Source organism: Coenobita brevimanus, chromosome 101, assembly GCF_032717465.1.
Source record: "Coenobita brevimanus isolate Jiangsu-jjx chromosome 101, ASM3271746v2, whole genome shotgun sequence".
NCBI classification, from domain to species: Eukaryota; Metazoa; Arthropoda; class Malacostraca; order Decapoda; family Coenobitidae; genus Coenobita; species Coenobita brevimanus.
Window position 1 is genome coordinate 72,570,931 of NC_137054.1, and position 18,034 is coordinate 72,588,964.

The 18,034-nt window shown below is 44.8% G+C and overlaps 1 protein-coding gene across 1 annotated transcript; it reads right to left on the reverse strand.

Annotated features, from left to right (window-relative positions):
* Window positions 1-3,327: 3,327 nt before the first annotated feature.
* Window positions 3,328-17,430, reverse strand: LOC145415088 (uncharacterized). Its single transcript, XM_080284501.1, has 6 exons — window positions 17,260-17,430; window positions 11,543-11,746; window positions 9,007-9,143; window positions 3,923-7,445; window positions 3,724-3,794; window positions 3,328-3,421 (listed from the first exon to the last, which is right to left on the reverse strand). The coding sequence occupies exons 1-6, from the start codon at window positions 17,428-17,430 to the stop codon at window positions 3,328-3,330; spliced, it is 4,200 nt and encodes a 1,399-aa protein (XP_080140627.1).
* Window positions 17,431-18,034: the final 604 nt, after the last annotated feature.

The window sequence follows — 18,034 nt, forward strand, 5'->3', positions numbered from 1 at the left end:
ATATTAGAAAGATAATTTTTACTCCCGTGTCGAACTGAGATATAGTAATGGTTTCGAAATTACTGAAATATGACTTATAAAAATGATCCTTCTATCTATCTATCTATACCCAGACGCCTTAATCCCGTAAGTGGTGGCCACAAACAAATCGCCTCCATGTCGCCCTGTCCCTTGCCATTTCGTTGCCCTCCCCCCAGCTTACACTCCCGTCTGTCGTATACCTCTCTACTCTTCATCCCTTCGCAACTTCGCCTTGCATTAATTCTACTTGGTATATTGGCCATTATCCCCGATCTCATATATATATATATATATCCTACGCTCCTCATGGGGCAATGTAGGATTGGATGATGAATTATATATATATATATATATATATATATATATATATATATATATATATATATATATATATAAATTCTTGCTTAGAGTTCAATATTAAAATGAATCTTAACCTGACTATAATTAACCATACGGACTGCACAGTTAGTTTCGTTCTCTCTTTCTTTCTTTCTTTCTTTTTTTTTAATGCAAGGAAGAAGGAACCAAAAGCCAGAAGTTAAATGCCTACCTCAACAAAATTTTGCTTTATCCCTGGAACTTAGTGCACGACAACTCACAATTTATTTAAGTATTTATTAATTTATATATTTCTTTATTTACAGGTTTGTTTTTGTTTGTATTTATATTTGTGCTGCCTTATTTATGCTTCTGTAGTTTAGACATTTGAATATATTTTCAGCTTGTCTTTAGTTTACGCTCATATATTTTTTTTAATTTTTGTACTTCAGTTTTCGCTCATTTGCATTTTTTATCAGTCATATATTCTTTAGTTTACGCTCATTGATCAATTATATATTTTCTTTACACTCATATACATTTTTTCTCAAATTTATTTTTATTCTAGTTACGCTCATTTACATTTTTTTTCAGTCCTCTTTTGTCTACATTCATTTACAATCTTTAAGTTTTATATTTTCTTTAAGCTCATTTACAATTTTTATCATTTTTCTATTTAGTTAACTCTCATATAAATTTTCTTTTAATTTTCTATCTTCTGGCCACATCATTATGATCCAAGTAAATTTATACACAAAAGGGAATTCTAGGTTGCAAGAGACACATTGATGGACGTGGCATCATTTTTATTATAGCATATATATTGTCCTGTACAGAAACAACGACAGCAACCACTAAACTACGAAGGACTCAAACAGGAGCCGAGTATTATCATCAAAAGCTTGATAAAAAGGAGGTTCAAATGGAGGTTCAAATAGAGGTTCAAATGGGGGTTCAAATGGAGGTTCAAATGGGGGTTCAAATAGAAGTTCAAATGGGGTTTCAAATGGAAGTTCAATTGGAGGTTCAAATGGAGGTTTGAATGGAGGTTCAAATGGAGGTTCAAATGGGGTTCAAATGGAGGTTCAAATGGGAGTTCAGATGGGGGTTCAAGTGGAGGTTCAGACGGAGGATCAGATGGAGGTTCAAATGGAGGTTCAAATGCAAGTTCAAATGGAGATTCAAATGTAGGTTAACCACGAAAGACTGCATGCATATCCCAGGTACCAAGAGTATAATCGCTACTGTAACATTTAAAACATTGATATTATAGTCTTATTATAGTTTTATGCTAGTATGAAGGGACTAAGGGCTGGACTTCCCCAGCTGGAAGGAGTCCCACGGGTTTGGTCCAATCCAGTAAGCAGGCATATTCTAGGCAGCATAGGAGACTCTACTGAGCTTCTTCCTACACCATATATTATGTGCATTACAACCTCATACCTCCTTATTTGTTATGGATGTATTTCTAGTAACGATGCAGCTGTCTTTAATGCTATTTATATATTTCTAGTATCGATATACTGTAGCTAGAATCAGTTACATGCAAGAGGATATTTAGTGTAATGGACAGAATAAATCGCCACTTAGAATATGACTCAGGGTGAGATGCAGGCCCCGCCCCTTATGTCTAGGTCAGAGTCTGGTCGAGGGTCAGGCTGGGTCGTCCTCGGTGACAATGATCGCAAAAGCCTATAGCACCAGTGGCAAGCCGTGTAAGCACGTGAAAGCAATTTCCTGCAGCTTCCTAAAAATATCCTTTGTTCACACCCAGGCCACCTTAGCATAGGAAGCGAGCGTTTGTGGGCAAGCATGGGGCAGAGCGAGGTGACACATGCAAACGTTATGGCTGGATTTTCCTCTTTTACCCCAGTGCTTTTCTGGTGCAGTGTAATCAGTGCTCTGACACTTATGCGATGCACCCCAAATAGAGGGTGATGAGTGAAGCATCACCTACGAGTTGCACATTGTCCACTTTGTCACTGGCTACGTGGTTTTAAGTAAGAAAAGTTCATTGTGAACTCTTCTTGCATGGACTAGTGTAGGATCGTGTTCTTGCCAGCACCAGCCCACTGCCAGTGTGGCCACCTCACATCAGCCTGTGCCCGCTCGCTTCCTTTGTTTCCGCGCATTTAGACTGGGTTGCGGTGGTTCAAGAATAAACGGAAAATGTGTTATGAGGGATTTGGCATAATTAATCTTGTCAGAAATTTATTAGAAAACCTAACTCTGAAGCTAAGCTGAACAAGACTAATATGCAGTGGGAAATGAAGTGTCAACGTTTAACATATAATGCTTGTGTCTATGAGGCTGTGACACCATTTTTTTTTTTTTTTTCAATTAGTGCCAAGTTAAGCTCAACAGGGAGAAAACTCTACTGATGTACCAATGTTGTGGCTGGCAAAGAACGAAACATTTCACCATGTGAGAGTTTTTTCATGCATATTCATATTCATATTACTACACATTCATGTTCATTCTGCATTTTCAGAAAAGACGAATTTCTTTTTGTATTGCTAACGAAATACAGTGAATCCCGTGTTATGCCAAGCTAATCAGTCACTAATAAAACATAATGTACCTTAGTTGATCAGCTTGCTCAGAAACTAATCCTCTCTTATCACAACGTAAAGTGTTGTCCAACAGAGCTTTTTGTTTCATTAAGGCGAAAAATCTGTTTATCAGCTATAAAGTCTATGGTTATAATTAGTGAAAGATGTGCTGACCATATCACAATTTGTATCAGTTTAAGGGAATGCAAGGAATGGCACCTGCGAACTGCAATTTGCGAAGCAAGCATAGGGCAGGCACTGTGAACCTGCATGACCTGGGGAAGCTGTCAGGGGATATTTTCCGTGCTACTCAGTGATGTGTTAGATGCAAGATTCACAAATTACCTACTGAGAAATATATAAGCCTGTTACGTGAACTGAGAAACTAGACAAGCATCAGCGAAGAGGCGGCGTGCAATTAACATGCGTAGGCGACTCAGCAAGCAGATAAGGAGGAGGCGTGGCCGTGGTGGGCGTGGTAGAGTGCCAGGGAGGCCAGGCCCGCCCACACCATCATCCCTCCCACACTCCTGTCGCACCAAAGACAGATTTCGGTTAGTATCATGAGCAGGGTTATATCTTGTTCATCATCATCATCATCATCATCATGATCCCAGCCCTCTTTCCCACTTTTATATGTGTTGTGGAAAGGATCCTTAAACTAAAGTACCACCACCATCTTTAACTCCATATGTAGGTAAAATCCGTTCGTTGCCTTTCGTTAAGATATATTATGCATTGCTAAATTCTGACTGCATCATTTTGCATAGAAAGTGAAAAAATATGGGAACAGCTTTTGTATACTAACTAATCGTAGATTGTGAAAACTTACGTCTCTTCCTGTCGGTCAATAGCTTTAGCTGTTGAGGAATGGAAGACTGGAGTACTCGTCAATGGAGTGAACTGAAATCGACAACGGTCATGTTAGTATGTGGGTTTTTATGATATGAATCAGTTTTATGCACAGAAATGGCCCAAACAACAATACACAGCATTTATATCATACAAGGTAGATATTTTTTCTTTCTAACCTTAGGCACGCCATCAAGGACCTCTTCCGGAGAGACAGGTAAGAGGGAAAGACCTTTGAGAGGCAGATTCATTTCAAAACTTGTTTTTGAGGCGCATGTCCTATGGTAGCCAGGAGCCGCAGTGCCTGCATCCTCCTCGCTGCTGTCAGTAAACGAGCAAGATTTGAAGTTACTGGTTTGAGTACTTGAGTCACCAGATAGCTCGATGTTACTGTGTCCATGTGCCTCTGTGGTCGTAAGAGTAGGAACATAACGCTTGTCACTACTTCTTCCACTGTCAGCTTCACGATCCTCACCAGTTTTCTTACTTTCTGGAAGATAGTCATCGGTGATTTCTTTGTCCCCTTTGTCGAGGTGACGTTTGTTGGATGATGTATCGAGATGGTGTGCCGCATAAGATTTTCTAATAAGATGACGCCTTTCCGTGGTTCTCCGATCGTTGAATCGACTTTCTTCAGTGACCCATCTATTGCCAAGACGATGTTCTGCACCAGCCTTCCTACTGCCAAGACGACGTTCCTCACTGGCCCTCCTTGTGTCCAGACGCCGTTCCTCACTGGCCCTTCTTGTGTCAAGACGACGTTCCTCACTGGCCCTCCTACTGCCGAGACGCCGTTCCTCACTGGCCCTCCTTGTGTCAAGACGACGTTCCTCACTGGCCCTCCTTGTGTCAAGACGACGTTCCTCACTGGCCCTCCTTGTGTCCAGACGACGTTCCTCACTGGCCCTCCTTGTGTCAAGACGACGTTCCTCACTGGCCCTCCTTGTGTCAAGACGACGTTCCTCACTGGCCCTCCTTGTGTCAAGACGACGTTCCTCACTGGCCCTCCTTGTGTCCAGACGACGTTCCTCACTGGCCCTCCTTGTGTCAAGACGACGTTCCTCACTGGCCCTCCTTGTGTCAAGACGACGTTCCTCACTGGCCCTCCTACTGTCAAGACGACGTTCCTCACTGGCCCTCCTTGTGTCAAGACGACTTTCTTCTGCGGATCTCCTGTCAAGACGACGTTCCTCACTGGCCCTCCTACTGTCAAGACGACGTTCCTCACTGGCCCTCCTTGTGACAAGACGACGTTCCTCACTGGCCATCCTACTGCTGAGACGCCGTTCCTCACTGGCCCTCCTACTGTCAAGACGACGTTCCTCACTGGCCCTCCTTGTGTCAAGACGACGTTCCTCACTGGCCCTCTTTGTGTCAAGACGACGTTCCTCATTGGCCCTCCTTGTGTCCAGACGACGTTCCTCACTGGCCCTTCTTGTGTCAAGTCGCCGATCCTCGCTGGCCCTCCTTGTGTCCAGGCGACGTTCCTCACTGGCCCTCCTTGTGTCCAGACGACGTTCCTCACTGGCCCTCCTTGTGTCCAGACGACGTTCCTCACTGGCCCTCCTACTGTCAAGACGACGTTCCTCACTGGCCCTCCTTGTGTCAAGACGACGTTCCTCACTGGACCTCCTACTGTCAAGATGACGTTCCTCACTGGCCCTCCTACTGTCAAGACGACGTTCCTCACTGGACCTCCTACTGTCAAGACGACGTTCCTCACTGGACCTCCTACTGTCAAGACGACGTTCCTCACTGGAACCCCTTGTGTCAAGACGACGTTCCTCACTGGCCCTCCTTGTGTCAAGTCGCCGTTCCTCACTGTTCCTCCTTGTGTCAAGTCGCCGTTCCTCACTGGCCCTCCTTGTGTCCAGACGACGTTCCTCACTGGCCCTCCTTGTGTCCAGACGACGTTCCTCACTGGCCCTCCTTGTGTCCAGACGACGTTCCTCACTGGCCCTCCTTGTGTCCAGACGACGTTCCTCACTGGCTCTCCTGTTGTCAAGGCTTCGTTCCTCATTGGTTCTTTTACTGTTAACTCGATGTTGCTCAATAGCTCTCCTGTTGTCAAGTCTGTGTTCTTCAGTGGACTTCCTCTCAGGCTGATGTTCCTCAGTAGATCTCTTAAGACGACGTTCCTCACTAGCCCTCCTGCTGCCAAGTCGACCCTCCATACTAGCTCTTCTGTTATCAACCTGACGTTCCTCACTAGCCCTTCTGCTGTCAGGTCTACGTTCCTCACTAGCCCTTCTGCTGTCAGGTCTACGTTCCTCACTAGCCCGTCTAGTATCAAGTCTACGTTCCTCACTAGTCCTTCTAGTATCAAGTCTACGTTCCTCACTAACCCTTCTGCTGTCAGGTCTACGTTCCTCACTAGCCCGTCTAGTATCAAGTCTACGTTCCTCACTAGTCCTTCTAGTATCAAGTCTACGTTCCTCACTAGCCCTTCTAGTATGAAGTCGACGTTCCTCACTAGCCCTTCTGCTGTCAAGTCTACGTTCCTCACTGGCTTTTCTAATGTCAAGTCTACGTTCCACACTAGCCCTTCTTGTGTCAAGCCTACGTTCCTCACTAGATCTCCTAGTATCAAGTCTACGTTCCTCACTAGCCCTTCTAGTATCAAGTCTATGTTCCTCACTAGCCCTTCTAGTATCAAGCCTTCGTTCCTCACTAGCCCTTCTAGAGTCAAGTCTACGTTCCTCACTAGCCCTTCTGCTATCAAGTCGACGTTCCTCACTAGCCCTTCTGCTATCAAGTCGACGTTCCTCACTAGCCCTCCTAGAGTCAAATCTACGTTCCTCACTAGCCCTTCTAGTGTCAAGCCTTCGTTCCTCACTAGTCCTTCTAGAATCAAGCCTTCGTTCCTCACTAGCCCTTCTAGTGTCAAGCCTTCGTTCCTCACTAGTCCTTCTAGTATCAAGTCTACGTTCCTCACTAGCCCTTCTAGTGTCAAGTCTACGTTCCTCACTATCCCTTCTAGTATCAAGTCTACGTTCCTCACTAGCCCTTCTAGTGTCAAGTCTACGTTCCTCACTAGATCTTGTGTTAAGTCTACGTTCCTCACTAGCCTTTCTAGTGTCAAGTCTACGTTCCTCACTAGCCCTCCTAGAGTCAAATCTACGTTCATCACTAGCCCTTCTGCTATCAAGTCGACGTTCCTCAGCAGCTCTCCCCTTCAGATGACGTTCTTCAGTTACTCTCCTGTTGAGACGACGTGTATCAGTAGTTGTCCCACCAAGACGACGCTCCTCAGGGACCCTCGTGTGTAGTGCACGTTCCCCGCTAACACCTCTTCTGTCATGGTGTTCCACAGTGGTTCGTCTTTCAGAATGGCGTTCGTCTCTGGTAATAACACGAGGGTGGCTTTCATCACCGGCTTCCCTGCTATCAAGGAGACGTCCCCTCCCAATCCTGCCATCAAAGTGACGTCCTTGCACAGCTCGTAGGTACCTATGGGTGTGGGTGTGGGTGTGGGTGTCATCCCGACCTGACTTCTCTAGCCCGGTTGATCCAGCCCGCCTTGAGCCCAACCATTTGACGCTGGAGAGGTGGGGACCACCATCCTTGCCCACCTCACTGACATGGTTCTGGTCCACACTTTGCCGTAGACTTCGGAACTTACCCACAGCGACCTTCCCAGACTGCAACGAATCTCCTTTGTTGAAAACCACTCTCCCATCAGCGTCTTTTTCGTCTAGTAACCTGAAACGAAATAAGGCTTGAGTGTACTGAAAAGATATTACGTTATTCTTCTGATGCTTAGAGCATAACTGATTAGAAAGTATACTAACCTGTTCAGTTCGACAACCAATGGCGTCAGCAGGTCAGTACAAAAGAGGCTGGGGGGCAAGGTGGGGTCAGGCTCTGTTTTGAGGGATTCGCTCTATAAATGTGTTGGCTCTGTTTACAATCAGTCTTACATGTGTGCTAACAACGCTACTTGTTCTTAAGGTATTTAACACGAAGAAACTAAAGCAATTTTGTAAAGATTCAGATACACATCACAGGTTATGTATTGAGCATATCAGTGTAGGCTAGTTTTTTTTTCTTTTTTTCTAAATTAATTATTTTGGGTAAAAAAAAAACAGAGAAAAGATATCACATAAGAAATAAAAAAAACTAATTATCACACTGTTTGTTGATATTGTTAGGCGACCATCAGGAGTGCAGAACTTGAAACAAAAGGTTCAAGTGCGAGTTGAGGGATATAAATTCAGTATAAATGATACAAAGAGGTTAGATTATGCATTGCTTCTCCAAATTTAAGAACAAGTAAGGCGTGATGATAATACATATACATTTTTTCTGCCAAGTCCAGAAATGTATTAGTTACAGTATAAACGAAATATGATTACCACGGACAATAATATCACCAACAAGCCACTTTCACTTTGTATGTAAATTCTAAGGAAAGTTAAGTTCGTTTTTAGTAAGAGTGCTCAGTTTAACACATCAGATTGCTGGTATTTTATTCACTATCTTTCTATCTATTGCCAGACGCCATAATCCCGTAAGGGGTGGCCATTTGACTTTAAGTTATTTGTTTTACGGAGAGGGGCACTAACCCTCCACCAACCCACTTGCTGACACGTAGGGAGCACGTATGATTTAGTTATATGGTTGCCACCCAGCGTTGTAAATGGTTTCTTGACTTACAGGATACCATTTGGCTTGTCACCCAATGTAAAGCAACCTGTAAAGGAAAGAAAAGCAATAAGAAATGACAGGAAAGATGGGAGAAATAGGAAGAGAGGAGCGCAGGCTCAGAAAAAGAATGATAAAGGCTAAGGAAGAAGTAGGCAGCACTACATCAAGTGAGTGGATGATTGTCGCCACCACCTACCACCATTTTATTCCCAATGATGAGAAATGGAGTCTTGATAACGTACAGCACACTGTTGCAAATAATCTGGAATTTCAAATGTATTTGTTAAGGATCTGAATGGAAGGACAAGACTCCCGCGTAACTACGACAGTTAACGTTTGATTATTTTATTTAGCTTACGAGATCACCCTCTTGGTAAAAAATAAATAAATAAATAGATAAAGTTAATGGAGGCCATTTCTAACTCCTCCAGTCTCTCCTAAGGTTAAGAAAATTGTCTGGTGGTAGCAAGACTAAAAAGGAAACTGGCTTACTTCGGCGGGAGGAGGTGGAGGTGAAGGGGAAAGGGGGTGAGGGCTAAGTGAAGGTGGAGACAGCAGGAACGGGAAACTATAACAAGCTACGTCACCGGACTAAAGAAGTTGAGGCGAGACTCACAGCGACCGGTGGAGGTGGAGGTCGGGTGGGGCGAGGCCATCCCCGAGGCCGAGGACGAGGTGGAAGCACGAGGCAGTGAGGACGACCAGTAGGAGGGCACCCCTGGCAGGAGGCCCCCTCACCATCACACGCAGCGCCTGCACACATGGTACACAGTCAGTATTACTAAAGACACTCACTACTACTACTAATTACTACTCACCCAACAGTCCTCACCAACGTAGTCACTACTGCCATTACACACAGCCACTGCCAATACACTATACACAGTCACTTGCCACCACATTACACAGCCACACAACAACCCTCCCTATCACACGTAGAGTTGCATGCACAATACACACACAGTTAATATTAATACACCGCTACTACTACTGTACACACTCCATAACACACCCAACACTACAATACACAGGCACTTTACTACACTCATTCTCACTGTTACACTTCACGCAGCACCCCTCACTATCACGTCCCTGTGCGGTGCCTGGATCCACAGTAGACAATCACTATTACTATTACACAACCCACCGTAACCCTCACCAAAGCACATAGTATCTTCATGAACACAGTTACTACAGAGCACACTATATACACTCACACAGTTGTATGCACTACCACTACACCGCACACACAAAACAGCCCTCACCAAAGCACATAGCACCTGCACAGCACTTATACACGCTCAGCAACCCTCAGTGACTTCCACGGCTTAGCTCAGCACACTGAAGCTCTGAACTCTAGGTGTAGCCACATTTTTCCATTTTCGATGTGAGAAATTTGAAATGCTTTCATACGGAAACGGAAAACCTCTCATCCATCTTTGACAGATCTCAGCAAAATGGAAACAAAATTAATTGTCATATTTTATCATCATCATCATCATCATCATCATCATCCTGCCTTTTTCCCATCCATAGAGGGGTGGTAGTGGGACAACTGATCAACAACATGCTCAATGAAATGGGCTACTCACTTATTCACTCACCATCCAAGCCCCCGGAATCCTGCCTGCACTTCATAGGCTCACCTTTCCACACATATTGCACTTCGTAACTACCAATCAGACAGAATAAATTCGACGACTGTCAAATCAAAAAGGGGATGCCAGACTCTTGTCCTATCCTCCTTCGTACTCGAACAATACTCATCCAACCAGATTGATCCCTACTCCGTGCCATCGCTTCATCAACCCGTTTCCCTTGCTTTCTCACACCCTTACCTTGCTTTCTCACACTCACACTCACCATATCCACCTACTTTCATCTTGGCTCACCACAACCCCGTCCCACCTTGAACTTTATCCATATAATCGTATACCCTCTTCTTCATCCTGTTTATATCCATTCTTTCCATTTGACCATACCATATAAGTCTTAGCGTAGCCTAATAATGATAATGTTGGGAATTCATAATTATATTTGGAGAGTAACCCGGTCTTACGATGCCACCAGTCGAAATATAAGTGTTAATGAAAAATAGTTTTAAACTGAGTTCGAGAGGTCTCCTGAGATTAGCAAAACAGGAATTGAAAAAAAAAATCTTCATAGTGGCCAGTTAGTTGTTCATCAGTGTTTTTTTTTTTCTTTTTTAGAAAAGAAGAAAATTAAGCAAAAGAGAATTCAAATGAAGATCCTTTCAGTTCGAATTGCATGGACACATTGCATATAAAAGGCTGGAAGTCATACGCAGTGGGAAAGACAGACTGACGAAGACAGCCCCAGAGATGACCAGCTGTGTATCTGAGGGGCTGAGGTTATCGCTTAACTCTTGCATTAGGGAGCTGGACAGAAGATAGGTGAGTGTGTAAACTAGTCAAGTACTACGAGCCCGACGTAAAGGGGAAGGGATGCAAGCAGACAATTCAGCAGCATAAGCGTTCAGTGGGTGACTGTCGTTAGGTCAACGTACACACTATCACGCAGCAAATACAAGAGAGCTGGACGCAGGAGCTTCAGGACTTTTTAATTAATGTCCTTGGTGTGGTGTGGTCAGGGGCGTACCTAGAGATTTGGAGGCCCGGGGGGCTAGGTTCTTTGCGGGGCCCCCCTCCAGGAGGGGGGCCCCTCAAAGAACCTAGCCCCCCTCATTCTCAAAACTTATCTAATATCTCAGCCGGGATTGTCGGGATGATAAATATATATATATTTTTAAATATTAATAAAAAAGCTTATAAATTTTTTAGGCTTTGGGCCCCTCCCCTCAACTGGGGGCCCGGGGGGCAGTTTCAAACAGCCCCCCCCCCCGCCCCCTCTCAGGTACGCCACTGGGTGTGGTGTAGTATGGTGCGGTAGGGTTTGGTGTGGTGCGGGAGGGTGATTTTGTGCGGTGTGGTGCGTGAGGGTGATTTTGTGTGGTATGGTGTCAAAAGGTATTGGTGTGTCGTTTGATGCAACGTGGAATGGATTTGCCGAATTCGCTAAAGTCTACGGAACTGAAAAACTTTGCATCCAAAAATCTAAAGTGAGAGATGGACGAAGGAAGCCTCTCTTAGAAGTGTATTAGCACCTAAAAAACGGCCTAATTCCAAACTTACCAAGATTTTGTCGGTGATGTTGACTAGTAGACTTATTCCACTCCACGGCAGGTCCAGCCGCCTCTGTACAGCTTGATTTGGGTTTGGGTTGTTGTGTTTGTAGCCTCGTGCTGAAGACTGAGGAAAGGGACGGGCGCCGCGCCTTATATACCCGGCCGCCTCCAGGACCCCCGAGTCATCAGCCAGTAAGAAGGGTCCAAGATGCTGACGTCACACAAAGAAATCAATTACAGATTTTCTCGACAGGAATTAGTTGTTCCTCCACATCACACCGTATAGGAGCCTTCCTCTTCTCCTCCTCCTCCTCCTCCTCCTTTTTCTTCTTCTACTACAACTACAACAACAACAACAAGTACTACTACTACTACTATTACTTTTTGTCATATATGTATATTTTTTAAAACTTACGAGCGACGTTAATACCTTGGGACAGAGTACCCAATCCAATTTTACCCTTATTGCTACCTGACGATTTTTTTTAGTGTCAGACAGCATCCAGGCAATGAAGAGGCTATTGAAGACATAGTTACTCCCTCCAGTTCCAAAAGTCTCCTTTAATCAGAATAAAATCGACCATAAGTAACAAGAGTACATATAAGACATCATCGTACTGAAGGGGTTAATTTGGGCATTACTGGGGGGTTGCTTGTCTGAGGGGTGCGTCTTGAGGGGGTGGGGTGAGGTTGGACCATGTTGGATGGGGTGACGTTGGACCATGTTGGGTGGGGTGAGGGTGGATCATGTTGGGTGGGGTGAGGGTGGACCATGTTGGGTGGGGTGAGGTTGGACCATGTTGGGTGGGGTGAGGTTGGATCATGTTGGGTGGGGTGAGGGTGGATCATGTTGGGTGGGGTGAGGTTGGACCATGTTGAGTGGGGTGAGGTTGGACCATGTTGAGTGGGGTGAGGTTGGACCATGTTGGGTGGGGTGAGGTTGGACCATGTTGGGTGGGGTGAGGGTGGACCATGTTGAGTGGGGTGAAGTTGGACCATGTTGGGTGGGGTGAGGTTGGACCATGTTGAGTGGGGTGACGTTGGACCATGCTGGGTGGGGTGAGGTTGGACCATGTTGAGTGGGGTGAGGTTGGACCATGTTGGGAGGGGTGAGGCTCGACCATGTTGGGTGGGATGAAGCTGGACCATGAGTTGGAGGGGAGGGGGGGCATGTGGGAGTGAGACTGAACTACTCCACACTCACTCAGTCACATATTCATTTAGTCTTATCGGTGAACGCCAGACGTGTCCGAGGATGGCTACACACACACACACACACACACACACACACACACACACACACACACACACACACACACACACACACACACACACACACACACACACACACACACAATGTATAATGTGTGTGTGTGTGTGTGAATTTTTTAGTTATACTATTGATGAAGCTTGGTAGCTGGGTGGGTGGGTGTGTGGAGCGGGCAGGGTGAGCAGCTGGATTGGTGGGTAGGGTGGGTGAAATGGGGTGGGCAGGGAGAGTAAGGTGTGGAGGTGGGTAGATGAGGTGGGTGGGTAGATGGGTGGATGGGTGAGGCATATGGGTGGGTGGGGCGGGCGGGTGGGAAATAGGTCCACACACACTTCTGGCCAAGCCTTTACAATATTCTTTACGCAACAACTGTGATGAAGCGGTTTGTTATATTCTTAGATTGCTACGGTGTTATTACCCACTTTGTTGGTCAGTTGGTTTTGTATCTATCAGTCTATCTATCCATCTGTCTGTCTGTCTGCATTTCTGTGTGTGTGTGTGTGTGTGTGTGTGTGTGTGTGTGTGTGTGTGTGTGTGTGTGTGTGTTTGTCTGTCTGTCTGTCACTAGTCTGTCTCTGTCTGTCTGTCTGTCTCTGTCTTTGTCCGTCTGTCTCTCTGTCTGTCTCTCTGTCTTTCTCTCTCCCTACCTACCTACCTATTTACCTTCCCGCCTGCCTGTCTATCTATCTATCTATCATCTATTTATCTACAGTATGTATGTATGTATGTATGTATCCCTTGAACTGTATCATTACGGGATGTTAATTTTAATCCACATCCTTACGATAAATAACGAAACAGTGAGCGACAACTTTCGAAACTCAGCAATGCATTCTTCGTAACACAACAAACTTTTCACAACATTGTGTAAGAGTTGCGTAATTCTTCGATTGAAAGACAGGGGGCGAGGCTGGGGGCTAGGGAAGAGGCAGAAGGACAGGGGAGAGGCTGGAGGAAGGGGTGAGGTAGGAGGGTAGGGGTGAGGCAGGGAGGTAGGGGTGAGCAGGAGGGTAGGGTGAGGCAGGGATGAAGCAGGAGGGTAGGAGTGAGACAGAGGTGGGGCAGGAGGATAGAGGCGAGGCAGGGGTGAGGCAGGAGGGTAGAAAATGAGGAAGGGGTAAAGCAGAGAGTAGGGGGTGAGACAAGGGTGAGGCAGGAGGGTAGGGTGAGGCAGGGGGATAGAGGTGAGGCAGGCGGGTAGAGGTGAGGCAGGAAGTAGGGGGTGAGGAAAGGAGGGGTGGGTGTAGGCTCAGGTGGTGGCGGCTGGACTCCATCACTGCCTCATCACACAACTTTCCTATCACTTTCCTTTCCTGCCTTATCGAATCCGCCTCCTTTACCAGCCTCCTGCCTTCCCAAACCTCCGTCTGCCTCATCCTGCCTCCCTCTGTCTTGAACTACCTTCCTCTGCCTTGACCTACTTTGCCTCTGCCTCGTCCTGTCACTATTTACCTTCCTCTGCCTCCCCCTGCCTCACTCTGCCTCCCTATTTTTTTTTTCATTTGCCCTGCCTCCTCCTCCTCCTCCTCCTCCTCCTCCTTCTGCCACCTCCCACCTCTCTCTCTCTCTCTCTCTCTCTCTCTCTCTCTCTCTCGACCGGGATTGCAATAATATACAAGAGAAGAGATTAATGAGGTGCAATAAGCTAGGCAAAATAAATCGCACAGGGACAGGCATTACGTAATTTTCAAAACCGTCAAGAGATCATTAGGCAGTATTCTCTTTGGTATATAAGACTTTGCAGTAACTCTCAGCGATTTCTCTCTCTCTCTCTCTCTCTCTCTCTCTATCTATCTATCTATCTATCTATTACCAGACGCCTTAATTTCAGAAGCGGTGACCACAGACAAATCTCCTACAAATCGCCTTGTCATCCGCCATCATGCTGCCTTTCCTCAAACCCACACACCCTCACTAATATCTCCATCCCTCCATCTCATCCTCGCTCTCCTCCTTCACCTCTGCACCTCACTGATACACTCTCCTAGTTAGTCTGTCGCTCTCTCCACACCACCAAATCATCTCAAGCACAGTGCAACTCTTAACAGTATCCAGCTAATCTTTGTTGATACTGCAGTTTAAACGTTGATAGTCTCCTGTATGTTATCAATATCTTTTTTATTATTATTATTATTATTATTATAGATATGAGAGAGGGGGGTGTGAGTTGGGAGCAGGGCAGTGAAATGGCGGGGGACAGGGCGACTTGGAGGCGATTTGTTTGTGGCCACCCCAAACGGGATTGAGGCGTCTGGCAATAGATAGATAGATAGATAGACACTACTGCCACATATAACATACAGTAAAGGTTGGTGAGGTGATACAAGGAAAGTGCTAATAGCTGTAGTTAGTAGTGGTAGTAGTAGTAGCAGTAGTAGTAGTAGTGGTAATAGTGGTACCCGTTAGTAGTAGTAATAGTAGTAAATAGTAATAATAATGATAATAATAATAATAATAACATCAATAACAAAATTAATGGTAAAAACAACTAGAATTATGAAACTGCTGAAGCGATATTCAAAGAACTCCACTTTCCAGATGAAAATACTTTTTTTTTTTATCATTATAGACCTAATATTAAGAGACATTTGGTATGACAGAATTTTTTACGGATTTCGACCTGTGACATTTGGATCAAGGTCAAGGTCATTCATACCACGCAAATCATGTTCACTCATGTCCCACTACATTCCCACCGAGTTTGGTCAAAATCCGCCAAATTTAGCACTTTCAGGCATGAGGCGACCATTTTGATTTTCCTCAATATCTCAGAAAGTATTTGTTGGATCTCAGTAACAATACCCAGGTGCACTAGTGTATGTTGACCACTACATCCTGCAACAATACCCAGGTGCGCTAGTATACGTTGACTACATACTGCAACAATACCCAGGTGCACTACTATATGTTGACCACTACATACTGCAACAATACCCAGGTGCACTACTATATGTTGACCACTACATACTGCAACAATACCCAGGTGCACTACTATATGTTGACGGCTACATACTGCAACATTTACAAAGCAATCGATTCAGTAGTTTTGGCTGCGTAAGAAAGCAAATATTGGAAAAAAATTAACAGACGGCGCTTGTGCGGCGCTGGTGCTAGGATCCCCCCCCCCCCAAAAGAAGCCTGCAACCAAGATACACCATTCCTGTAAATTTCAAGTCTCTATCTCGAACAATCTTAGAATGCCATCCTTCTAGATCTCCCCCCCAAAAAAAAAAAAATAATAATAAAATAATAATAATATCTACAACATCAATAAGAACTCCACATTCTTAATAAAAAATCTCTGTAAAAAGAGCGTGACGAAGACATCTACACGGCCCTAATTACTCGTAAACCATTTTCTTGTTGACAGACTCCGTAACATCTTTTAATGAGAGATTTAGTCTCCGCATTGCACCTTAATGCTATTTTGAATGCAATTTAACTTAGGTGAAATCGACACAGTGTTTATCAGCAACATGATAGAGATAATTGAGGTGTAACAGGGAAACTATATCGCTATGGAAAAAATGTTACGAACTGCCGAAGCATGTTATACGTTTTGTTCGTTTGCATTTTATATGTCTTACAATCTACCTATTTTGCCCCAATTACATACAAGAAGTTCTTGCGGTGTAGTAGTCGAAATAAATCACCAACGATGAGGTGTTACGCGAACCCCTAAGCCAAGAAGAATACGCAGTACACGTTATTGTTATTCTACGTGTTATTTAGGCCTTTTTAACCCCTTCAGTACGAGAAGCCTGTCCTGATCTGAATTTAAATATCGTCTGGAGGCAACGAGACTAAAACAAAACACAAACTCATCCTAAGCTGAGTGAAGCCGTCTGAGGGTAGCAAGAATAATATAAAGAAAAGGTTATCGTACTGAAGAGGTTATTATCGACATAGCATCAGAGTGGGAGAAAATAAATAGCCGAGGAAAAAGTGTTACGTAGTGTCCTAAGCATATTATAAGTTATTATGTTCTTTTATGTGCTATTTGGACATTTTACACTCGATTAGCAGGGTACTGAAGCGCAGAAAACAAAATAAATACTTGAGGGAGTAGTGTTAAGATATTCTTTATGGATATTTCACGCTAATGGTCTTCTGTATTTTATTAGACCTTTTTATAATATCGACACAGTTAACACCAGTAACATGCAAGTACAAGTGGATACTGAATTGCAGGAGGCAATATAAATCGCTGAGGAAGAAGTGTCAAGAAATTCCCCACGCATATTTCAAATTATACTCTTTTGTGTGTTTTAATGTCGACATAGCATCAGTAATACTGTATATAAAGAAAACCACTGAAGAAGAACGGAATCTCCTGAACTAGTGAAAATATGGAACGAGTCTTCCCCACCTAGCCATATCGCTCCCGCCAGCCCACTCCCACACACACACCAGCCTCGCACCCGTGAAATTTTAGCTGCCAAGAAGCAATTTACTAAGGCTGTGACGTCACGCTGGTCTGCCCGGCTGCCGCACCCTGATAAAACGACGGAAAATTGAAGTTCAACACAGCGAATTATCTGTAGCGTGGCAGTCGGTCCGCCACACTCCGCCTCACCCCTGCCTCCGCCATACACACTCGTCTTGCCCGAAATTCCCGCCTCCATTCCACGGGAAGGATTTATAAAAGGTCTTATACCATTTCAATGCAGTGGCGTCTTTTGCAGATTTCGTTTCCTGTAAGCCCAGAAACCATCTACAACGCTGGGTGGTAGCCATATAACTAACCGATACTTGTTCCCTACGTGTCAGCAAGTGGGCTGGCGGAGGGTTAGTGCCCCTGCCCGTAAAACAACTAACTCAAAGACAAATGGCAGCCCCTTATGGGATTATGGCGTCTGGCCATAGATAGACAGACAGATAGATTTTCTCCACTACCAGACGTTTATACATAAGAAATATTCCTTGAAATGGAGATGCTATTATTGCCGTCATCAACCCTATCATTTATGCAATGGCACTGATGTAGACGAGAACCTCTGCTGTCCGGTCATAAAACGTTCCTTAACTGTCTCCCTCCTCCCCCGAAGGCAGTACCGTGGGCTGCATAAGGGCAGCTTCAGCATGCAGTCCAGTGAGTTTACGTTTCATATCAACCTGGGGCTACAACACCACCTCCACCACCACCACCAACAACAACAACAGCAACAACAACTACAACAACAACAACAACAACAACTACTACTACTACTACTACTACTAGTACTACTA